This window comes from Xenopus tropicalis, chromosome 8 (genome assembly GCF_000004195.4).
Source record: "Xenopus tropicalis strain Nigerian chromosome 8, UCB_Xtro_10.0, whole genome shotgun sequence".
Lineage (NCBI taxonomy): Eukaryota > Metazoa > Chordata > Amphibia > Anura > Pipidae > Xenopus > Xenopus tropicalis.
In genome coordinates, this window is record NC_030684.2 from 145,947,787 (window position 1) to 145,966,470 (window position 18,684).

At 57.1% G+C, this 18,684-nt stretch overlaps 1 protein-coding gene across 1 annotated transcript; it reads right to left on the reverse strand.

Annotated features, from left to right (window-relative positions):
• Positions 1–2,401: 2,401 nt before the first annotated feature.
• dpm3 (dolichyl-phosphate mannosyltransferase polypeptide 3) lies at positions 2,402–4,647 on the reverse strand. The gene is given in 2 exon segments (NM_001011061.1): positions 2,402–3,078; positions 4,605–4,647. A coding segment is annotated over 1 exon segment (279 nt). The 5' UTR covers positions 3,023–3,078; positions 4,605–4,647; the 3' UTR covers positions 2,402–2,743.
• Between the last annotated feature and the right edge of the window lie 14,037 nt (positions 4,648–18,684).

The window sequence follows — 18,684 nt, forward strand, 5'->3', positions numbered from 1 at the left end:
AGTCATTGCCTGTCACTCCAGTCTCGCCCGGGGCACTGACTCACCCCCTCTCCTCATATTGGGGCAGAAAACAATTAAAAAGCAAAAACAACTCTTGCACACGTCACATGACTCACTGGCAGTACTGTACTCTATAGGCCAGGCAGCCTGCAGTGCCAATGGCTGGTATAGACACGGGCATGCTGGGTACTGAGAGGGCTCCACCACGTTCCCACAATGCCTCTCAGGTGCAAGCAAAAAACATAATAGTAATAAAGGGTGAGGTTATATGATGCTTTATTATTGGGATAAGCACTTGGCCTGTGAGCTTACACTCTAGGGGTCAATACATGTGCTATATGCAAATAAATTAAGGGTGAACTATAGGAAACATACATTCCCGGGGTTCCATGGGTATCTGGGGGGGGTACAGGGGGTTCCCTGGGTATCTGGGGGAGATACAGGGGGTTCCCTGGGTATCTGGGGGAGGTACAGGGGGTTCCCTGGGTATCTGGGAGAGATACAGGGGGTTCCCTGGGTATCTGGGGGAGGTACAGGGGGTTCCCTGGGTATCTGGGGGAGGTACAGGGGTTCCGTGGGTATCTGGGGGGGGTACAGGGGGTTCCCTGGGTATCTGGGGGAGATACAGGGGGTTCCCTGGGTATCTGGGGGAGGTACAGGGGGTTCCCTGGGTATCTGGGGGAGGTACAGGGGGTTCCCTGGGTATCTGGGGGAGATACAGGGGGTTCCCTGGGTATCTGGGGGAGGTACAGGGGGTTCCCTGGGTATCTGGGGGAGATACAGGGGGTTCCCTGGGTATCTGAGGGAGGTACAGGGGGTTCCCTGGGTATCTGGGGGGTACAGGGGGTTCCCTGGGTATCTGGGGGAGATACAGGGGGTTCCCTGGGGTATCTGGGGGGGTACAGGGGGTTCCCTGGGTATCTGGGGGGGGGTACAGGGGGTTCCCTGGGTATCTGGGGGAGGTACAGGGGGTTCCCTGGGTATCTGGGGGAGGTACAGGGGGTTCCGTGGGTATCTGGGGGAGGTACAGGGGGTTCCGTGGGTATCTGGGGGAGGTACAGGGGGTTCCGTGGGTAACTGGGGGAGGTACAGGGGGTTCCGTGGGTATCTGGGGGAGATACAGGGGGTTCCCTGGGTATCTGGGGGAGGTACAGGGGGTTCCGTGGGTATCTGGGGGAGATACAGGGGGTTCCCTGGGTATCTGGGGGAGGTACAGGGGGTTCCCTGGGTATCTGGGGGAGGTACAGGGGGTTCCCTGGGTATCTGGGGGAGGTACAGGGGGTTCCCTGGGTATCTGGGGGAGGTACAGGGGGTTCCCTGGGTATCTGGGGGAGGTACAGAGGGTTCCCTGGGTATCTGGGGGAGATACAGGGGGTTCCGTGGGTATCTGGGGGAGGTACAGGGGGTTCCCTGGGTAACTGGGGGAGGTACAGGGGGTTCCGTGGGTATCTGGGGGAGATACAGGGGGTTCCCTGGGTATCTGGGGAGGTACAGGGGGTTTCGTGGGTATCTGGGGGAGGTACAGGGGTTCCCTGGGTATCTGGGGAGGTACAGGGGTTCCCTGGGTATCTGGGGGAGGTACAGGGGGTTCCCTGGGTATCTGGGGGAGGTACAGGGGGTTCCCTGGGTATCTGGGGAGGTACAGGGGGTTCCCTGGTATCTCTGGGGGAGGTACAGGGGGTTCCCTGGGTATCTCTGGGGGAGGTACAGGGGGTTCCCTGGGTATCTGAGGGAGGTACAGGGGGTTCCCTGGGTATCTGGGGGGTACAGGGGGTTCCCTGGGTATCTGGGGGAGGTACAGGGGTTCCCTGTGTATCTGGGGGGGTACAGGGGGTTCCCTGGGTATCTGGGGGAGGTACAGGGGTTCCCTGGGTATCTGGGGGGGGGGGGGGTACAGGGGTTCCCTGGGTATCTGGGGGAGGTACAGGGGTTCCCTGGGTATCTGGGGAGGTACAGGGGGTTCCCTGGGTATCTGGGGGAGGTACAGGGGGTTCCCTGGGTATCTGGGGGAGGTACAATGGGTTCCCTGGGTATCTGGGGAGGTACAGGGGGTTCCCTGGGTATCTGGGGGAGGTACAGGGGTTCCCTGGGTATCTGGGGGAGGTACAATGGGTTCCCTGGGTATCTGGGGGAGGTACAGGGGGTTCCCTGGGTATCTGGGGGAGGTACAGGGGGTTCCCTGGGTATCTGGGGGAGGTACAATGGGTTCCCTGGGTATCTGGGGGAGGTACAGGGGGTTCCCTGGGTATCTGGGGGAGGTACTTTCTGTGTAGGTGGGAGAGGGGCGGGAATACAGTCACATGGGCAATACATAGCCAATCAGGGGTGGGCTACCTTTTATGGAACACAGGGCAGCTAAGTTGCCCCCGCACTTGCCCATAAGAGACACAGGTATCACATATCAGATAAACAGAAGTTTTATTTATCAGACTAGAGAAACCCTGCCCATTGGGTCCCACGTTGGTCCGTACTGGGGGCGCCAGAGAAACCCTGCCCATTGGGTCCCACGTTGGTCCGTACTGGGGGCGCCAGAGAAACCCTGCCCATTGGGTGCCACGTTGGTCCGTACTGGGGGCGCCAGAGAAACCCTGCCCATTGGGTGCCACGTTGGTCCGTACTGGGGGCGCCAGAGAAACCCTGCCCATTGGGTGCCACGTTGGTCCGTACTGGGGGCGCCAGAGAAACCCTGCCCATTGGGTGCCACGTTGGTCCGTACTGGGGGCGCCGGTGCCCAGAGGAATAATCAGAATTTCAGGCCTTTCAGGGCCAAGTCTCTCTTTGCCTCGCTGATTTGCTGCTGCAGTTCCCGGGCCGCATCCTCGCAGTCGTTGAAGGTTGCCACGCGGTAGCCAATGGTGGCCAGAGAGTAGCAGCCAAACACGACCAGCAGATAAACAGGCAGGGGCCACAGGAGCTGCTGGAGGGGCGGGGGCAGATCCAAGCCCAGCAAGTTAAAGTTCAGGGTAACCCAGGCGGCCCCCAGGACACTCAGTGCCAGTAGCCACTCTGCCAGCTTGGTCATGGTGGGATGTCAGTGCCAGCGCAGGAGCCAACGTGTCCCGGGGTATGTGGCTACCTAAGGGGACATAAGGCAAACGTAACTATGGTAACAGAACTGGAGATCTCCCCTTTATTTATGATGTGATCCGGCATTACAGCATATTGGCCCCTTACCCACAGGGTGAAGTTAGTGCCCCCCAACCAAGCTAATAATGTGGGTACAGCCATGCTGCTCCCCAACACCTTTACACTTAATGCAGCGGGGCCCCTCATCCCCTGCTTATGTAGGACTAGTTAGGCACCCCCAGAGCTCCTTCCCATAATCCCCCAGCACTCCTTCCCATAATCCCCCAGTACCCCTCTCCTTCCATTAATCCCCCAGTACCCCTCTCCTTCCCATAATCCCCCAGTACCCCTCTCCTTCCATTAATCCCCCAGTACCCCTCTCCTTCCCATAATCCCCCAGTACCCCTCTCCTTCCATTAATCCCCCAGTACCCCTCTCCTTCCCATAATCCCCCAGTACCCCTCTCCTTCCCATAATCCCCCAGTACCCCTCTCCTTCCCATAATCCCCCATTACCCCTCTCCTTCCCATAATCCCCCACCACTCCTGCTCCTTCCCATAATCCCCCAGTACCCCTCTCCTTCCCATAATCCCCCAGTACCCCTCTCCTTCCCATAATCCCCCAGCACTCCTTCCCATAATCCCCCAGTACCCCTCTCCTTCCATTAATCCCCCAGTACCCCTCTCCTTCCCATAATCCCCCAGTACCCCTCTCCTTCCCATAATCCCCCATTACCCCTCTCCTTCCCATAATCCCCCAGTACCCCTCTCCTTCCCATAATCCCCCATTACCCCTCTCCTTCCCATAATCCCCCACCACTCCTGCTCCTTCCCATAATCCCCCAGTACCCCTCTCCTTCCCATAATCCCCAGTACCCCTCTCCTTCCCATAATCCCCCAGTACCCCTCTCCTTCCCATAATCCCCCAGTACCCCTCTCCTTCCCATAATCCCCCAGTACCCCTCTCCTTCCCATAATCCCCCAGTACCCCTCTCCTTCCCATAATCCCCCAGTACCCCTCTCCTTCCCATAATCCCCCATTACCCCTCTCCTTCCCATAATCCCCCAGTACCCCTCTCCTTCCCATAATCCCCCAGTACCCCTCTCCTTCCCATAATCCCCCAGTACCCCTCTCCTTCCCATAATCCCCCATTACCCCTCTCCTTCCCATAATCCCCCAGTACCCCTCTCCTTCCCATAATCCCCCATTACCCCTCTCCTTCCCATAATCCCCCACCACTCCTGCTCCTTCCCATAATCCCCCAGTACCCCTCTCCTTCCATTAATCCCCCAGTACCCCTCTCCTTCCCATAATCCCCCATTACCCCTCTCCTTCCCATAATCCCCCATTACCCCTCTCCTTCCCATAATCCCCTAGTACCCCTCTCCTTCCCATAATCCCCCGGTACCGCCAGTCCCTTTATGTTATCCCCCAGTAGCCCCTGCTCCCTCCCATAATCCCTTAGTACCACACTCCCGTTCTATACTCTCCCAGTACTTTCCCCGCTATTCCCATACTATCCCGGTACTTCGGGAACAGTACCTACCTGTTCCCTTTATAAATGTCACTGCTGGCCCCGCCCCTCTACCTCATCACTCAGCGCCGCTCGCAGATACACGGCAGCATTTGGAGAAACGTGCAGGCGAGGATGAATAGGCGTAGCATAACGCGCGGTGCAACATGGGAGATGGAGTTGAAGCTATCTGCCGCCATGTTGCTAGCGGGACAATGCGCTGGGCTAGTTACTGACTCGCGCGGTGCAGCATGGGAGATGCAGTTGAAGCTATCTGCCGCCATGTTGCTAGCGGGACAATGCGCTGGGCTAGTTACTGACTCGCGCGGTGCAGCATGGGAGATGGAGTTGAAGCTATCTGCCGCCATGTTGTTAGCGGGACAACGCGCTGAGCTAGTTAGGGACGCGCGCGGTGCAGCATGGGAGATGGAGTTGAAGCTATCTGCCGCCATGTTGCTAGCGGGACAATGCGCATGCGCTTGGCTAGTTACTGACGCGCGCGGTGCAGTATGGGAGATGGAGCAGAGCCACGCCAGGTAGCGCTGTGCGCATGCGTATGTGAGTGAGAGGGGAAAGGCGCCTGAGAATGCGCGGGAAGCAGAGAGGAAGGCGTTACATTTGACCTGTGAGCCCCGGAACGGAACCCCCACCCACTGTTATCCCCGGTTGGTTATTGTATCTTAGCCTTAAAGCTGGACCCTTCTCTGTTATGTGTCCCTAGTAAAGGTACATCTCGTTACTGGACTGTAAAGTGTGGACTACAACTCCCAGCATCCCCCTCGCAGTAGTGTTGGGAATAGAGTTGCCACCTGGCCGGTATTTTACCTGCCTGCCCAGTAAAAATGATGCACGATGTTATTATAGGGGGGAAAATCTAGGAAGGCCGGTTTGCTTTCATCCTGACTGAGCGTTCAGCAACGGGCAGCGTCTCCTGTATAAACTGGGCCCCTCAGTGGCGCCCTCCCCCGGCCCAATGCTGTATTGTTACAGAGCCGTTAGTAATGGCTACTGTGTGGCACCAGCCTGCCCCTCCCACAACTGACCCGGGCCCCTGTGCCCCCCCCCCCAGGGAAGCCCCTCATGGGCCATTCCAGAGCCTGGATACAGCAGGTGGAACGGCTCATTAGGCAGCCGGGGGGGGGGCTCTGATTGTAAGAATCCCATATCTGTCATTGGGCCCATCCATCAGGCAACGGGACGCGGGGGTGCACCGAGCACTGACAGGGGAGTGAGCCTTGTCCTCTCCCAGGAGCAGGGTGGTCTCACAGCCCCCCCCATACACAGTGAGCCCTTATATATACTGGGGCCCCTGGGTGGTCTCACAGCCCCCCCCCATACACAGTGAGCCCTTATATATACTGGGGCCCCTGGGTGGTCTCACAGCCCCCCCCCATACACAGTGAGCCCTTATATATACTGTGGCCCCTGGGTGGGAATATACAGCCCCCCCCATACACAGTGAGCCCTTATATATACTGGGGCCCCTGGGTGGGAATATACAGCCCCCCATACACAGTGAGCCCTTATATATACTGGGGCCCCTGGGTGGGAATATACAGCCCCCCATACACAGTGAGCCCTTATATATACTGTGGCCCCTGGGTGGGAATATACAGCCCCCATACACAGTGAGCCCTTATATATACTGGGGCCCCTGGGTGGGAATATACAGCCCCCATACACAGTGAGCCCTTATATATACTGTGGCCCCTGGGTGGGAATATACAGCCCCCCCATACACAGTGAGCCCTTATATATACTGTGGCCCCTGGGTGGGAATATACAGCCCCCCCCATACACAGTGAGCCCTTATATATACTGGGGCCCCTGGGTGGGAATATACAGCCCCCCCATACACAGTGAGCCCTTATATATACTGGGGCCCCTGGGTGGGAATATACAGCCCCCATACACAGTGAGCCCTTATATATACTGTGGCCCCTGGGTGGGAATATACAGCCCCCCCATACACAGTGAGCCCTTATATATACTGGGGCCCCTGGGTGGGAATATACAGCCCCCCATACACAGTGAGCCCTTATATATACTGTGGCCCCTGGGTGGGAATATACAGCCCCCCCCATACACAGTGAGCCCTTATATATACTGTGGCCCCCGGGTGGGAATATACAGCCCCCCCATACACAGTGAGCCCTTATATATACTGGGGCCCCTGGGTGGGAATATACAGCCCCCCATACACAGTGAGCCCTTATATATACTGTGGCCCCCGGGTGGGAATATACAGCCCCCCCATACACAGTGAGCCCTTATATATACTGTGGCCCCTGGGTGGGAATATACAGCCCCCCATACACAGTGAGCCCTTATATATACTGTGGCCCCTGGGTGGGAATATACAGCCCCCCATACACAGTGAGCCCTTATATATACTGGGGCCCCTGGGTGGGAATATACAGCCCCCCATACACAGTGAGCCCTTATATATACTGTGGCCCCTGGGTGGGAATATACAGCCCCCCATACACAGTGAGCCCTTATATATACTGTGGCCCCTGGGTGGGAATATACAGCCCCCCCCATACACAGTGAGCCCTTATATATACTGGGGCCCCTGGGTGGGAATATACAGCCCCCATACACAGTGAGCCCTTATATATACTGTGGCCCCTGGGTGGGAATATACAGCCCCCCCCATACACAGTGAGCCCTTATATATACTGGGGCCCCTGGGTGGGAATATACAGCCCCCCCATACACAGTGAGCCCTTATATATACTGGGGCCCCTGGGTGGGAATATACAGCCCCCATACACAGTGAGCCCTTATATATACTGTGGCCCCTGGGTGGGAATATACAGCCCCCCATACACAGTGAGCCCTTATATATACTGGGGCCCCTGGGTGGGAATATACAGCCCCCCATACACAGTGAGCCCTTATATATACTGTGGCCCCTGGGTGGGAATATACAGCCCCCCCCATACACAGTGAGCCCTTATATATACTGTGGCCCCGGGTGGGAATATACAGCCCCCCCATACACAGTGAGCCCTTATATATACTGGGGCCCTGGGTGGGAATATACAGCCCCCCCATACACAGTGAGCCCTTATATATACTGTGGCCCCTGGTGGGAATATACAGCCCCCATACACAGTGAGCCCTTATATATACTGTGGCCCCTGGGTGGGAATATACAGCCCCCCATACACAGTGAGCCCTTATATATACTGTGGCCCCTGGGTGGGAATATACAGCCCCCCATACACAGTGAGCCCTTATATATACTGTGGCCCCCTGGGTGGGAATATACAGCCCCCCCTACACAGTGAGCCCTTATATATACTGGGGCCCCTGGGTGGGAATATACGCCCCCCATACACAGTGAGCCCTTATATATACGGGGCCTGGGTGGGAATATACAGCCCCCCATACACAGTGAGCCCTTATATATACTGTGGCCCCTGGGTGGGAATATACAGCCCCCCCATACACAGTGAGCCCTTATATATACTGGGGCCCCTGGGTGGGAATATACAGCCCCCCCATACACAGTGAGCCCTTATATATACTGTGGGCCCCTGGGTGGGAATATACAGCCCCCCCATACACAGTGAGCCCTTATATATACTGTGGCCCCCGGGTGGGAATATACAGCCCCCCCATACACAGTGAGCCCTTATATATACTGTGGCCCCCGGGTGGGAATATACAGCCCCCCCATACACAGTGAGCCCTTATATATACTGGGCCCCTGGGTGGGAATATACAGCCCCCCATACACAGTGAGCCCTTATATATACTGTGGCCCCTGGGTGGGAATATACAAGCCCCCCATACACAGTGAGCCCTTATATATACTGTGGCCCCCGGGTGGGAATATACAGCCCCCCATACACAGTGAGCCCTTATATATACTGGGGCCCCCGGGTGGTCTCCAGCCCCCCATACACAGTGAGCCCTTATATATACTGTGGCCCCTGGGTGGGAATATACAGCCCCCCATACACAGTGAGCCCTTATATATACTGTGGCCCCTGGGTGGGAATATACAGCCCCCCATACACAGTGAGCCCTTATATATACTGTGGCCCCTGGGTGGGAATATACAGCCCCCCCATACACAGTGAGCCCTTATATATACTGTGGCCCCTGGGGTGGGAATATACAGCCCCCCATACACAGTGAGCCCTTATATATACTGGGGCCCCTGGGTGGGAATATACAGCCCCCCATACACAGTGAGCCCTTATATATACTGGGCCCCTGGGTGGGAATATACAGCCCCCCATACACAGTGAGCCCTTATATATACTGGGGCCCCTGGGTGGGAATATACAGCCCCCCATACACAGTGAGCCCTTATATATACTGTGGCCCCTGGGTGGGAATATACAGCCCCCCATACACAGTGAGCCCTTATATATACTGTGGCCCCTGGGTGGGAATATACAGCCCCCCCATACACAGTGAGCCCTTATATATACTGTGGCCCCTGGGTGGGAATATACAGCCCCCCCATACACAGTGAGCCCTTATATATACTGGGGCCCTGGGTGGGAATATACAGCCCCCCATACACAGTGAGCCCTTATATATACTGTGGCCCCTGGGTGGGAATATACAGCCCCCCATACACAGTGAGCCCTTATATATACTGTGGCCCCTGGGTGGGAATATACAGCCCCCCATACACAGTGAGCCCTTATATATACTGTGGCCCCGGGTGGGAATATACAGCCCCCATACACAGTGAGCCCTTATATATACTGTGGCCCCTGGGTGGGAATATACAGCCCCCCCATACACAGTGAGCCCTTATATATACTGTGGCCCCTGGGTGGGAATATACAGCCCCCCATACACAGTGAGCCCTTATATATACTGTGGCCCCGGAGTGGGAATATACAGGCCCCCCATACACAGTGAGCCCTTATATATACTGTGGCCCCCGGGTGGGAATATACAGCCCCCCCATACACAGTGAGCCCTTAGATATATACTTGGCCCTGGGTGGGAATATACAGCCCCCATACACAGTGAGCCCTTATATATACTGTGGCCCCCGGGTGGGAATATACAGCACCCCCATACACAGTGAGCCCTTATATATACTGTGGCCCCCGGGTGGGAATATACAGCCCCCCCATACACAGTGAGCCCTTATATATACTGTGGCCCTCTGGGTGGAATATACAGCCCCCCATACACAGGAGCCCTTATATATACTGGGGCCCCTGGGTGGGAATATACAGCCCCCCATACACAGTGAGCCCTTATATATACTGGGGCCCCTGGGTGGGAATATACAGCCCCCCATACACAGTGAGCCCTTATATATACTGTGGCCCCTGGGTGGGAATATACAGCCCCCCCATACACAGTGAGCCCTTATATATACTGTGGCCCCTGGGTGGGAATATACAGCCCCCCCATACACAGTGAGCCCTTATATATACTGGGGCCCCTGGGTGGGAATATACAGCCCCCCCATACACAGTGAGCCCTTATATATACTGGGGCCCCTGGGTGGGAATATACAGCCCCCCATACACAGTGAGCCCTTATATATACTGTGGCCCTGGGTGGGAATATACAGCCCCCCCATACACAGTGAGCCCTTATATATACTGGGGCCCCTGGGTGGGAATATACAGCCCCCCCATACACAGTGAGCCCTTATATATACTGTGGCCCCTGGGTGGGAATATACAGCCCCCCCCATACACAGTGAGCCCTTATATATACTGTGGCCCCGGGTGGGAATATACAGCCCCCCCATACACAGTGAGCCCTTATATATACTGGGGCCCCTGGGTGGGAATATACAGCCCCCCATACACAGTGAGCCCTTATATATACTGTGGCCCCCGGGTGGGAATATACAGCCCCCCCATACACAGTGAGCCCTTATATATACTGTGGCCCCTGGGTGGGAATATACAGCCCCCCCATACACAGTGAGCCCTTATATATACTGTGGCCCCTGGGTGGGAATATACAGCCCCCCATACACAGTGAGCCCTTATATATACTGTGGCCCCTGGGTGGGAATATACAGCCCCCCCATACACAGTGAGCCCTTATATATGGGCCCCTGGTGGAATATACGCCCCCATACACAGTGAGCCTTATATACTGTGGCCCTGGGTGGGAATATACAGCCCCCCATACACAGTGAGCCCTTATATATACTGTGGCCCCTGGGTGGGAATATACAGCCCCCCATACACAGTGAGCCCTATATATACTGTGGCCCCTGGGTGGGAATATACAGCCCCCCATACACAGTGAGCCCTATATATACTGGGGCCCCTGGGTGGGAATATACAGCCCCCCCATACACAGTGAGCCCTTATATATACTGTGGCCCCTGGGTGGGAATATACAGCCCCCCATACACAGTGAGCCCTTATATATACTGGGGCCCCTGGGTGGGAATATACAGCCCCCCCATACACAGTGAGCCCTTATATATACTGTGGCCCCTGGGTGGGAATATACAGCCCCCCATACACAGTGAGCCCTTATATATACTGGGGCCCCTGGGTGGGAATATACAGCCCCCCCATACACAGTGAGCCCTTATATATACTGTGGCCCCTGGGTGGGAATATACAGCCCCCCCCATACACAGTGAGCCCTTATATATACTGTGGCCCCCGGGTGGGAATATACAGCCCCCCCCCATACACAGTGAGCCCTTATATATACTGTGGCCCCCGGGTGGGAATATACAGCCCCCCATACACAGTGAGCCCTTATATATACTGGGGCCCCTGGGTGGGAATATACAGCCCCCCCATACACAGTGAGCCCTTATATATACTGTGGCCCCTGGGTGGGAATATACAGCCCCCCATACACAGTGAGCCCTTATATATACTGTGGCCCCCGGGTGGGAATATACAGCCCCCCATACACAGTGAGCCCTTATATATACTGGGGCCCCCGGGTGGTCTCACAGCCCCCCATACACAGTGAGCCCTTATATATACTGTGGCCCCTGGGTGGGAATATACAGCCCCCCATACACAGTGAGCCCTTATATATACTGTGGCCCCCGGGTGGGAATATACAGCCCCCCCATACACAGTGAGCCCTTATATATACTGTGGCCCCCGGGTGGTCTCACAGCCCCCCATACACAGTGAGCCCTTATATATACTGTGGCCCCTGGGTGGGAATATACAGCCCCCCATACACAGTGAGCCCTTATATATACTGGGGCCCCTGGGTGGGAATATACAGCCCCCCATACACAGTGAGCCCTTATATATACTGTGGCCCCTGGGTGGGAATATACAGCCCCCCATACACAGTGAGCCCTTATATATACTGTGGCCCCTGGGTGGGAATATACAGCCCCCCATACACAGTGAGCCCTTATATATACTGTGGCCCCTGGGTGGGAATATACAGCCCCCCATACACAGTGAGCCCTTATATATACTGTGGCCCCTGGGTGGGAATATACAGCCCCCCCCATACACAGTGAGCCCTTATATATACTGGGGCCCCTGGGTGGGAATATACAGCCCCCCCCATACACAGTGAGCCCTTATATATACTGGGGCCCCCGGGTGGGAATATACAGCCCCCCATACACAGTGAGCCCTTATATATACTGGGGCCCCTGGGTGGGAATATACAGCCCCCCATACACAGTGAGCCCTTATATATACTGTGGCCCCTGGGTGGGAATATACAGCCCCCCATACACAGTGAGCCCTTATATATACTGGGGCCCCTGGGTGGGAATATACAGCCCCCCATACACAGTGAGCCCTTATATATACTGTGGCCCCTGGGTGGGAATATACAGCCCCCCATACACAGTGAGCCCTTATATATACTGTGGCCCCTGGGTGGGAATATACAGCCCCCCCATACACAGTGAGCCCTTATATATACTGTGGCCCCCGGGTGGGAATATACAGCCCCCCATACACAGTGAGCCCTTATATATACTGTGGCCCCTGGGTGGGAATATACAGCCCCCCCATACACAGTGAGCCCTTATATATACTGTGGCCCCCGGGTGGGAATATACAGCCCCCCCCCCATACACAGTGAGCCCTTATATATACTGGGGCCCCTGGGTGGGAATATACAGCCCCCCCATACACAGTGAGCCCTTATATATACTGTGGCCCCCGGGTGGGAATATACAGCCCCCCCCATACACAGTGAGCCCTTATATAAACTGTGGCCCCTGGGTGGGAATATACAGCCCCCCCATACACAGTGAGCCCTTATATATACTGTGGCCCCCGGGTGGGAATATACAGCCCCCCATACACAGTGAGCCCTTATATATACTGTGGCCCCTGGGTGGGAATATACAGCCCCCCATACACAGTGAGCCCTTATATATACTGTGGCCCCCGGGTGGGAATATACAGCCCCCCCATACACAGTGAGCCCTTATATATACTGGGGCCCCTGGGTGGGAATATACAGCCCCCCATACACAGTGAGCCCTTATATATACTGGGGCCCCTGGGTGGGAATATACAGCCCCCCATACACAGTGAGCCCTTATATATACTGTGGCCCCTGGGTGGGAATATACAGCCCCCCCCATACACAGTGAGCCCTTATATATACTGTGGCCCCTGGGTGGGAATATACAGCCCCCCATACACAGTGAGCCCTTATATATACTGGGGCCCCTGGGTGGGAATATACAGCCCCCCATACATAGTGAGCCCTTATATATACTGTGGCCCCTGGGTGGGAATATACAGCCCCCCCCATACACAGTGAGCCCTTATATATACTGTGGCCCCCGGGTGGGAATATACAGCCCCCCCCCCCATACACAGTGAGCCCTTATATATACTGTGGCCCCTGGGTGGGAATATACAGCCCCCCATACACAGTGAGCCCTTATATATACTGTGGCCCCTGGGTGGTCTCACAGCCCCCCCCCCATACACAGTGAGCCCTTATATATACTGTGGCCCCTGGGTGGTCTCACAGCCCCCCATACACAGTGAGCCCTTATATATACTGTGGCCCCCGGGTGGTCTCACAGCCCCCCCATACACAGTGAGCCCTTATATATACTGTGGCCCCCCGGGTGGGAATATACAGCCCCCCATACACAGTGAGCCCTTATATATACTGTGGCCCCCGGGTGGGAATATACAGCCCCCCATACACAGTGAGCCCTTATATATACTGGGGCCCCCGGGTGGGAATATACAGCCCCCCATACACAGTGAGCCCTTATATATACTGTGGCCCCTGGGTGGGAATATACAGCCCCCATGCACAGTGAGCCCTTATATATACTGTGGCCCCCGGGTGGGAATATACAGCCCCCCATACACAGTGAGCCCTTATATATACTGTGGCCCCTGGGTGGGAATATACAGCCCCCCCATACACAGTGAGCCCTTATATATACTGTGGCCCCCGGGTGGGAATATACAGCCCCCCCCCATACACAGTGAGCCCTTATATATACTGTGGCCCCCGGGTGGGAATATACAGCCCCCCATACACAGTGAGCCCTTATATATACTGTGGCCCCCGGGTGGGAATATACAGCCCCCCCATACACAGTGAGCCCTTATATATACTGTGGCCCCCGGGTGGGAATATACAGCCCCCCATACACAGTGAGCCCTTATATATACTGGGGCCCCTGGGTGGGAATATACAGCCCCCCCATACACAGTGAGCCCTTATATATACTGTGGCCCCTGGGTGGGAATATACAGCCCCCCCCATACACAGTGAGCCCTTATATATACTGGGGCCCCTGGGTGGTCTCACAGCCCCCCATACACAGTGAGCCCTTATATATACTGTGGCCCCTGGGTGGGAATATACAGCCCCCCCATACACAGTGAGCCCTTATATATACTGTGGCCCCTGGGTGGGAATATACTGTGGCCCCCAAGGGCAATAAAGGCTCCCATCAGCCCCTTCTCTCCCATGCATTGGCAGGAAGGCAGCTGCTTCCTGATTGGCCGCTCTCCCTCTCCTGTACAAACAACCAGATCCTGTTTTCCACATCTCAGGAAGCCGGGGGGGGGATTGTTATGCTGAATGTGTTACTAACTTTGGGGTTCCCTAGCAACGCTGCACATATAGCAGGGGGACAGGGAGCCCTTTCGTTTCATGTGGGGCAAATGCACCTTACTGCCCTAACTGCAGCCCTCCAGCTGTTACCCCTACAATTGCTTCCCCCAGTCTCTCACCACTAGGGCATTATGGGAGTTGTAGTCCAACAAGACCTGTAAAGCTCCAGGCGGCAACACTATCTGCATGGGGGCCAAACATGGGCCAGGCAGCTGAGTACAGGGGGGGGGGCAGATTAGGAAATTGGTGCCCCCCAATAATGGCAGTGTGACTGACCCAGAGGCAGAAGGTCCATCTCTTGTCTCACAATGGGGAATAAAGGGCAAGTAGGTGGCAGACTGGCACAGACATGGCACTTAGGTACCCAGTGTGTGTGTTTGTCAGCCAGGAAAGCCGCACCCCCTTCCCTAACGTCAGTGCCCCCCACGAGCCACTGGGACTTCTCGGCTGCCCCAGTTCCCACTCTATTTCCCAGAGCAGGGGGAGTAGATAAGGAGTCCCAGTGAGTGATTGCCCCGGGCAGCGGGGTCACAACTTCCCATGTGCTTCCTGTTTGTCCAACTCCGCTCCATGGGAGAGAGACTCCCAGCGCTACTCACGCCAGGGCACCCCCCCACAGCAGGAGTGTCAGCTCCCCGGCCCAGCGCTACTCACGCCAGGGCACCCCCCCACAGCAGGAGTGTCAGCTCCCCGGCCCAGTGCTACTCACGCCAGGGCTTCCCCCCCTACAGCAGGAGTGTCAGCTCCCCGGCCCAGCGCTACTCACGCCAGGGCTTCCCCCCCTACAGCAGGAATGTCAGCTCCCCGGCCCAGTGCTACTCACGCCAGGGCTTCCCCCCTACAGCAGGAGTGTCAGCTCCCCGGCCCAGCGCTACTCACGCCAGGGCTTCCCCCCCTACAGCAGGAGTGTCAGCTCCCCGGCCCAGTGCTACTCACGCCAGGGCACCCCCCTTACAGCAGGAGTGTCAGCTCCCCGGCCCAGCGCTACTCACGCCAGGGCATCCCCCCCACAGCAGGAGTGTCAGCTCCCCGGCCCAGCGCTACTCACGCCAGGGCTTTCCCCCCCCACAGCAGGAGTGTCAGCTCCCCGGCCCAGTGCTACTCACGCCAGGGCTTCCCCCCCTACAGCAGGAGTGTCAGCTCCCCGGCCCAGTGCTACTCACGCCAGGGCTTCCCCCCCCACAGCAGGAGTGTCAGCTCCCCGGCCCAGCGCTACTCACGCCAGGGCTTCCCCCCCCACAGCAGGAGTGTCAGCTCCCCGGCCCAGCGCTACTCACGCCAGGGCTTCCCCCCCTACAGCAGGAGTGTCAGCTCCCCGGCCCAGTGCTACTCACGCCAGGGCTTCCCCCCCCACAGCAGGAGTGTCAGCTCCCCGGCCCAGCGCTACTCACGCCAGGGCTTCCCCCCCCACAGCAGGAGTGTCAGCTCCCCGGCCCAGCGCTACTCACGCCAGGGCTTCCCCCCTACAGCAGGAGTGTCAGCTCCCCGGCCAGGCTACTCACGCCAGGGCACCCCCCCCCCCAAAGCAGGAGTGTCAGCTCCCCGGCCAGCGCTACTCACGCCAGGGCTTCCCCCCCACAGCAGGAGTGTCAGCTCCCCGGCCCAGCGCTACTCACTACAGGGCCTTCCCCCCCCCAAAGCAGGAGTGTCAGCTCCCCGGCCCAGCGCTACTCACGCCAGGGCTTCCCCCCCACAGCAGAGTGTCAGCTCCCCGGCCCAGCGCTACTCACGCCAGGGCTTCCCCCCCTACAGCAGGAGTGTCAGCTCCCCGGCCCAGCGCTACTCACGCCCGGGCCACCCCCCTACAGCAGGAGTGTCAGCTCCCCGGCCCAGCGCTACTCACGCCCAGGGCTTTCCCCCTACAGCAGGAGTGTCAGCTCCCCGGCCCCAGCGCTACTCACGCCAGGGCTTCCCCCCTACAGCAGGAGTGTCAGCTCCCCGGCCCAGCGCTACTCACGCCAGGGCTTCCCCCCCTACAGCAGGAGTGTCAGCTCCCCGGCCCAGCGCTACTCATGCCACGGCTTCCCCCCCACAGCAGGAGTGTCAGCTCCCCGGCCCAGCGCTACTCACGCCAGGGCTTCCCCCCCACAGCAGGAGTGTCAGCTCCCCGGCCCAGTGCTACTCACGCCAGGGCTTCCCCTAACAAAAAGAGTGCCAGCTCTGCAGCCCAGGACTTCCCTGTTGTGGGAATGAGGAATATACATTACTCGGTTGCTGGCACCCCGTAATCTGCCCGGTAACATCGGGTTCTGAGGAGCAATTGGTGCTTTAATCATGTGTGTATGGATGTTAGAGGATGCTGGGAGTTGTAGTTAGAGTCTGTGAGGATGGGAGGGCTACACAGCCATGCCTTGCTACCCAGTAGCCAAAGCAACAGATCATTGGCCACTCTGGTCTCACACTGGGCTAAACTGCCCAACAACCAATCAGGCGGCAGTGCCACAGAGTCACATGACTGCTCCCTGAATCTAACATATCCCTGGCTGAAGAGCTGACTATTATATTGCCCCTCCCCTCAGGGAGTGAGATACTCCCCGCAGAGGCTGGGGTCACATGGTGATGCCTGTAAGCCCCGCCCCCAGCTAATCCCATTGAGGCTAGTGAGGAATGTGGCTAATTGCCCCAGACTGGGGCTGTGACCCCCGGTGCCCCTCTCAGCAGCTTAGGGGGGGGGGGCCGCCCCCACATGGGGTATGGGCTACAGGAGAGGCACTTACTGCTCATATGGAAGGGGCAGGGGGGCTTCCTGTAGCCACTATACCAGAAGGGCTCACTGGCAGAGTGCAAGCTCAGTGGCCAACCCATTACAGGGGGCACCCCAACTGCCTCAGAGCCTGTTAACCCTTAGTGTCCTATATACCATCAACTGCACCCCACTGCACCCCAGGGGCTGCCGCACATATTAACCCTTACAGCACTGCACCCCAGGGGCTGCCGGACCTATTAACCCTTACAGCACTGCACCCCAGGGGCTGCCGGACCTATTAACCCTTACAGCACTGCACCCCAGGGGCTGCCGGACCTATTAACCCTTACAGCACTGCACCCCAGGGGCTGCCGGACCTATTAACCCTTACAGCACTGCACCCCAGGGGCTGCCGGACCTATTAACCCTTACAGCACTGCACCTCAGGGGCTGCCGGACCTATTAACCCTTACAGCACTGCACCCCAGGGGCTGCCGGACCTATTAACCCTTACAGCACTGCACCCCAGGGGCTGCCGGACATATTAACCCTTACAGCACTGCACCCCAGGGGCTGCCGGACATATTAACCCTTACAGCACTGCACCCCAGGGGCTGCCGGACCTATTAACCCTTACAGCACTGCACCCCAGGGGCTGCCGGACATATTAACCCTTGAGTACAAGAGTATGAGTGAAGGCACCCTGTTTCCCGGCTCAGTGCCTCTGTAGCTCACAGTGCGAGGCTTTATGGCGCCACCTAGTGGTGCCTCCCTGTATGACACGGGTTGAGGAAGGGGTCGGCTGACCCCATAGACACAAGTACCGCAGCCCTAGTGCCCGTAACACTTATTTTTAGCCCTGCTTGGGGCAATTCTATTTGTGGCTCCTGCTTGGGGCAATTCTATTTGTGGCTCCCACAAATATTCCTCATACCAAGCGCCACCCTGCATGCCTGTAGCCCGATGTGCCTGATTGGTTGCCAGCCATGCTTGGCTGTGTTATCCCAGTTGGTGGGTGGGAGGTCACCCAGTGTCGGTATGTACCAGCAGCGCTGGGAGGCTGTGCCATGTGTCTGATACTCAGCAAGAAGTGCAAGCTCCTGGGCCCAGCAGCCTATCCCTGAGTTCCTAGGAATGGTATATACACTGTCGGAATATCATTTGGGGATCAGATTGGCCCAGATGCTACAGAACCTTGTGCTGTCATGTGACAAGATCAGATCCAATCAGTCCCACAGACTCTGAGCAGAATCTCCCGTTCAGTTTAACCCTCTTTGTACTACACCCCGTGTGTCTAAAGTCCCCCCGTGTCTCAGGGGCTCCCCCAAACTCTCTCTCTCTCTGACAGGATATCAGGGGC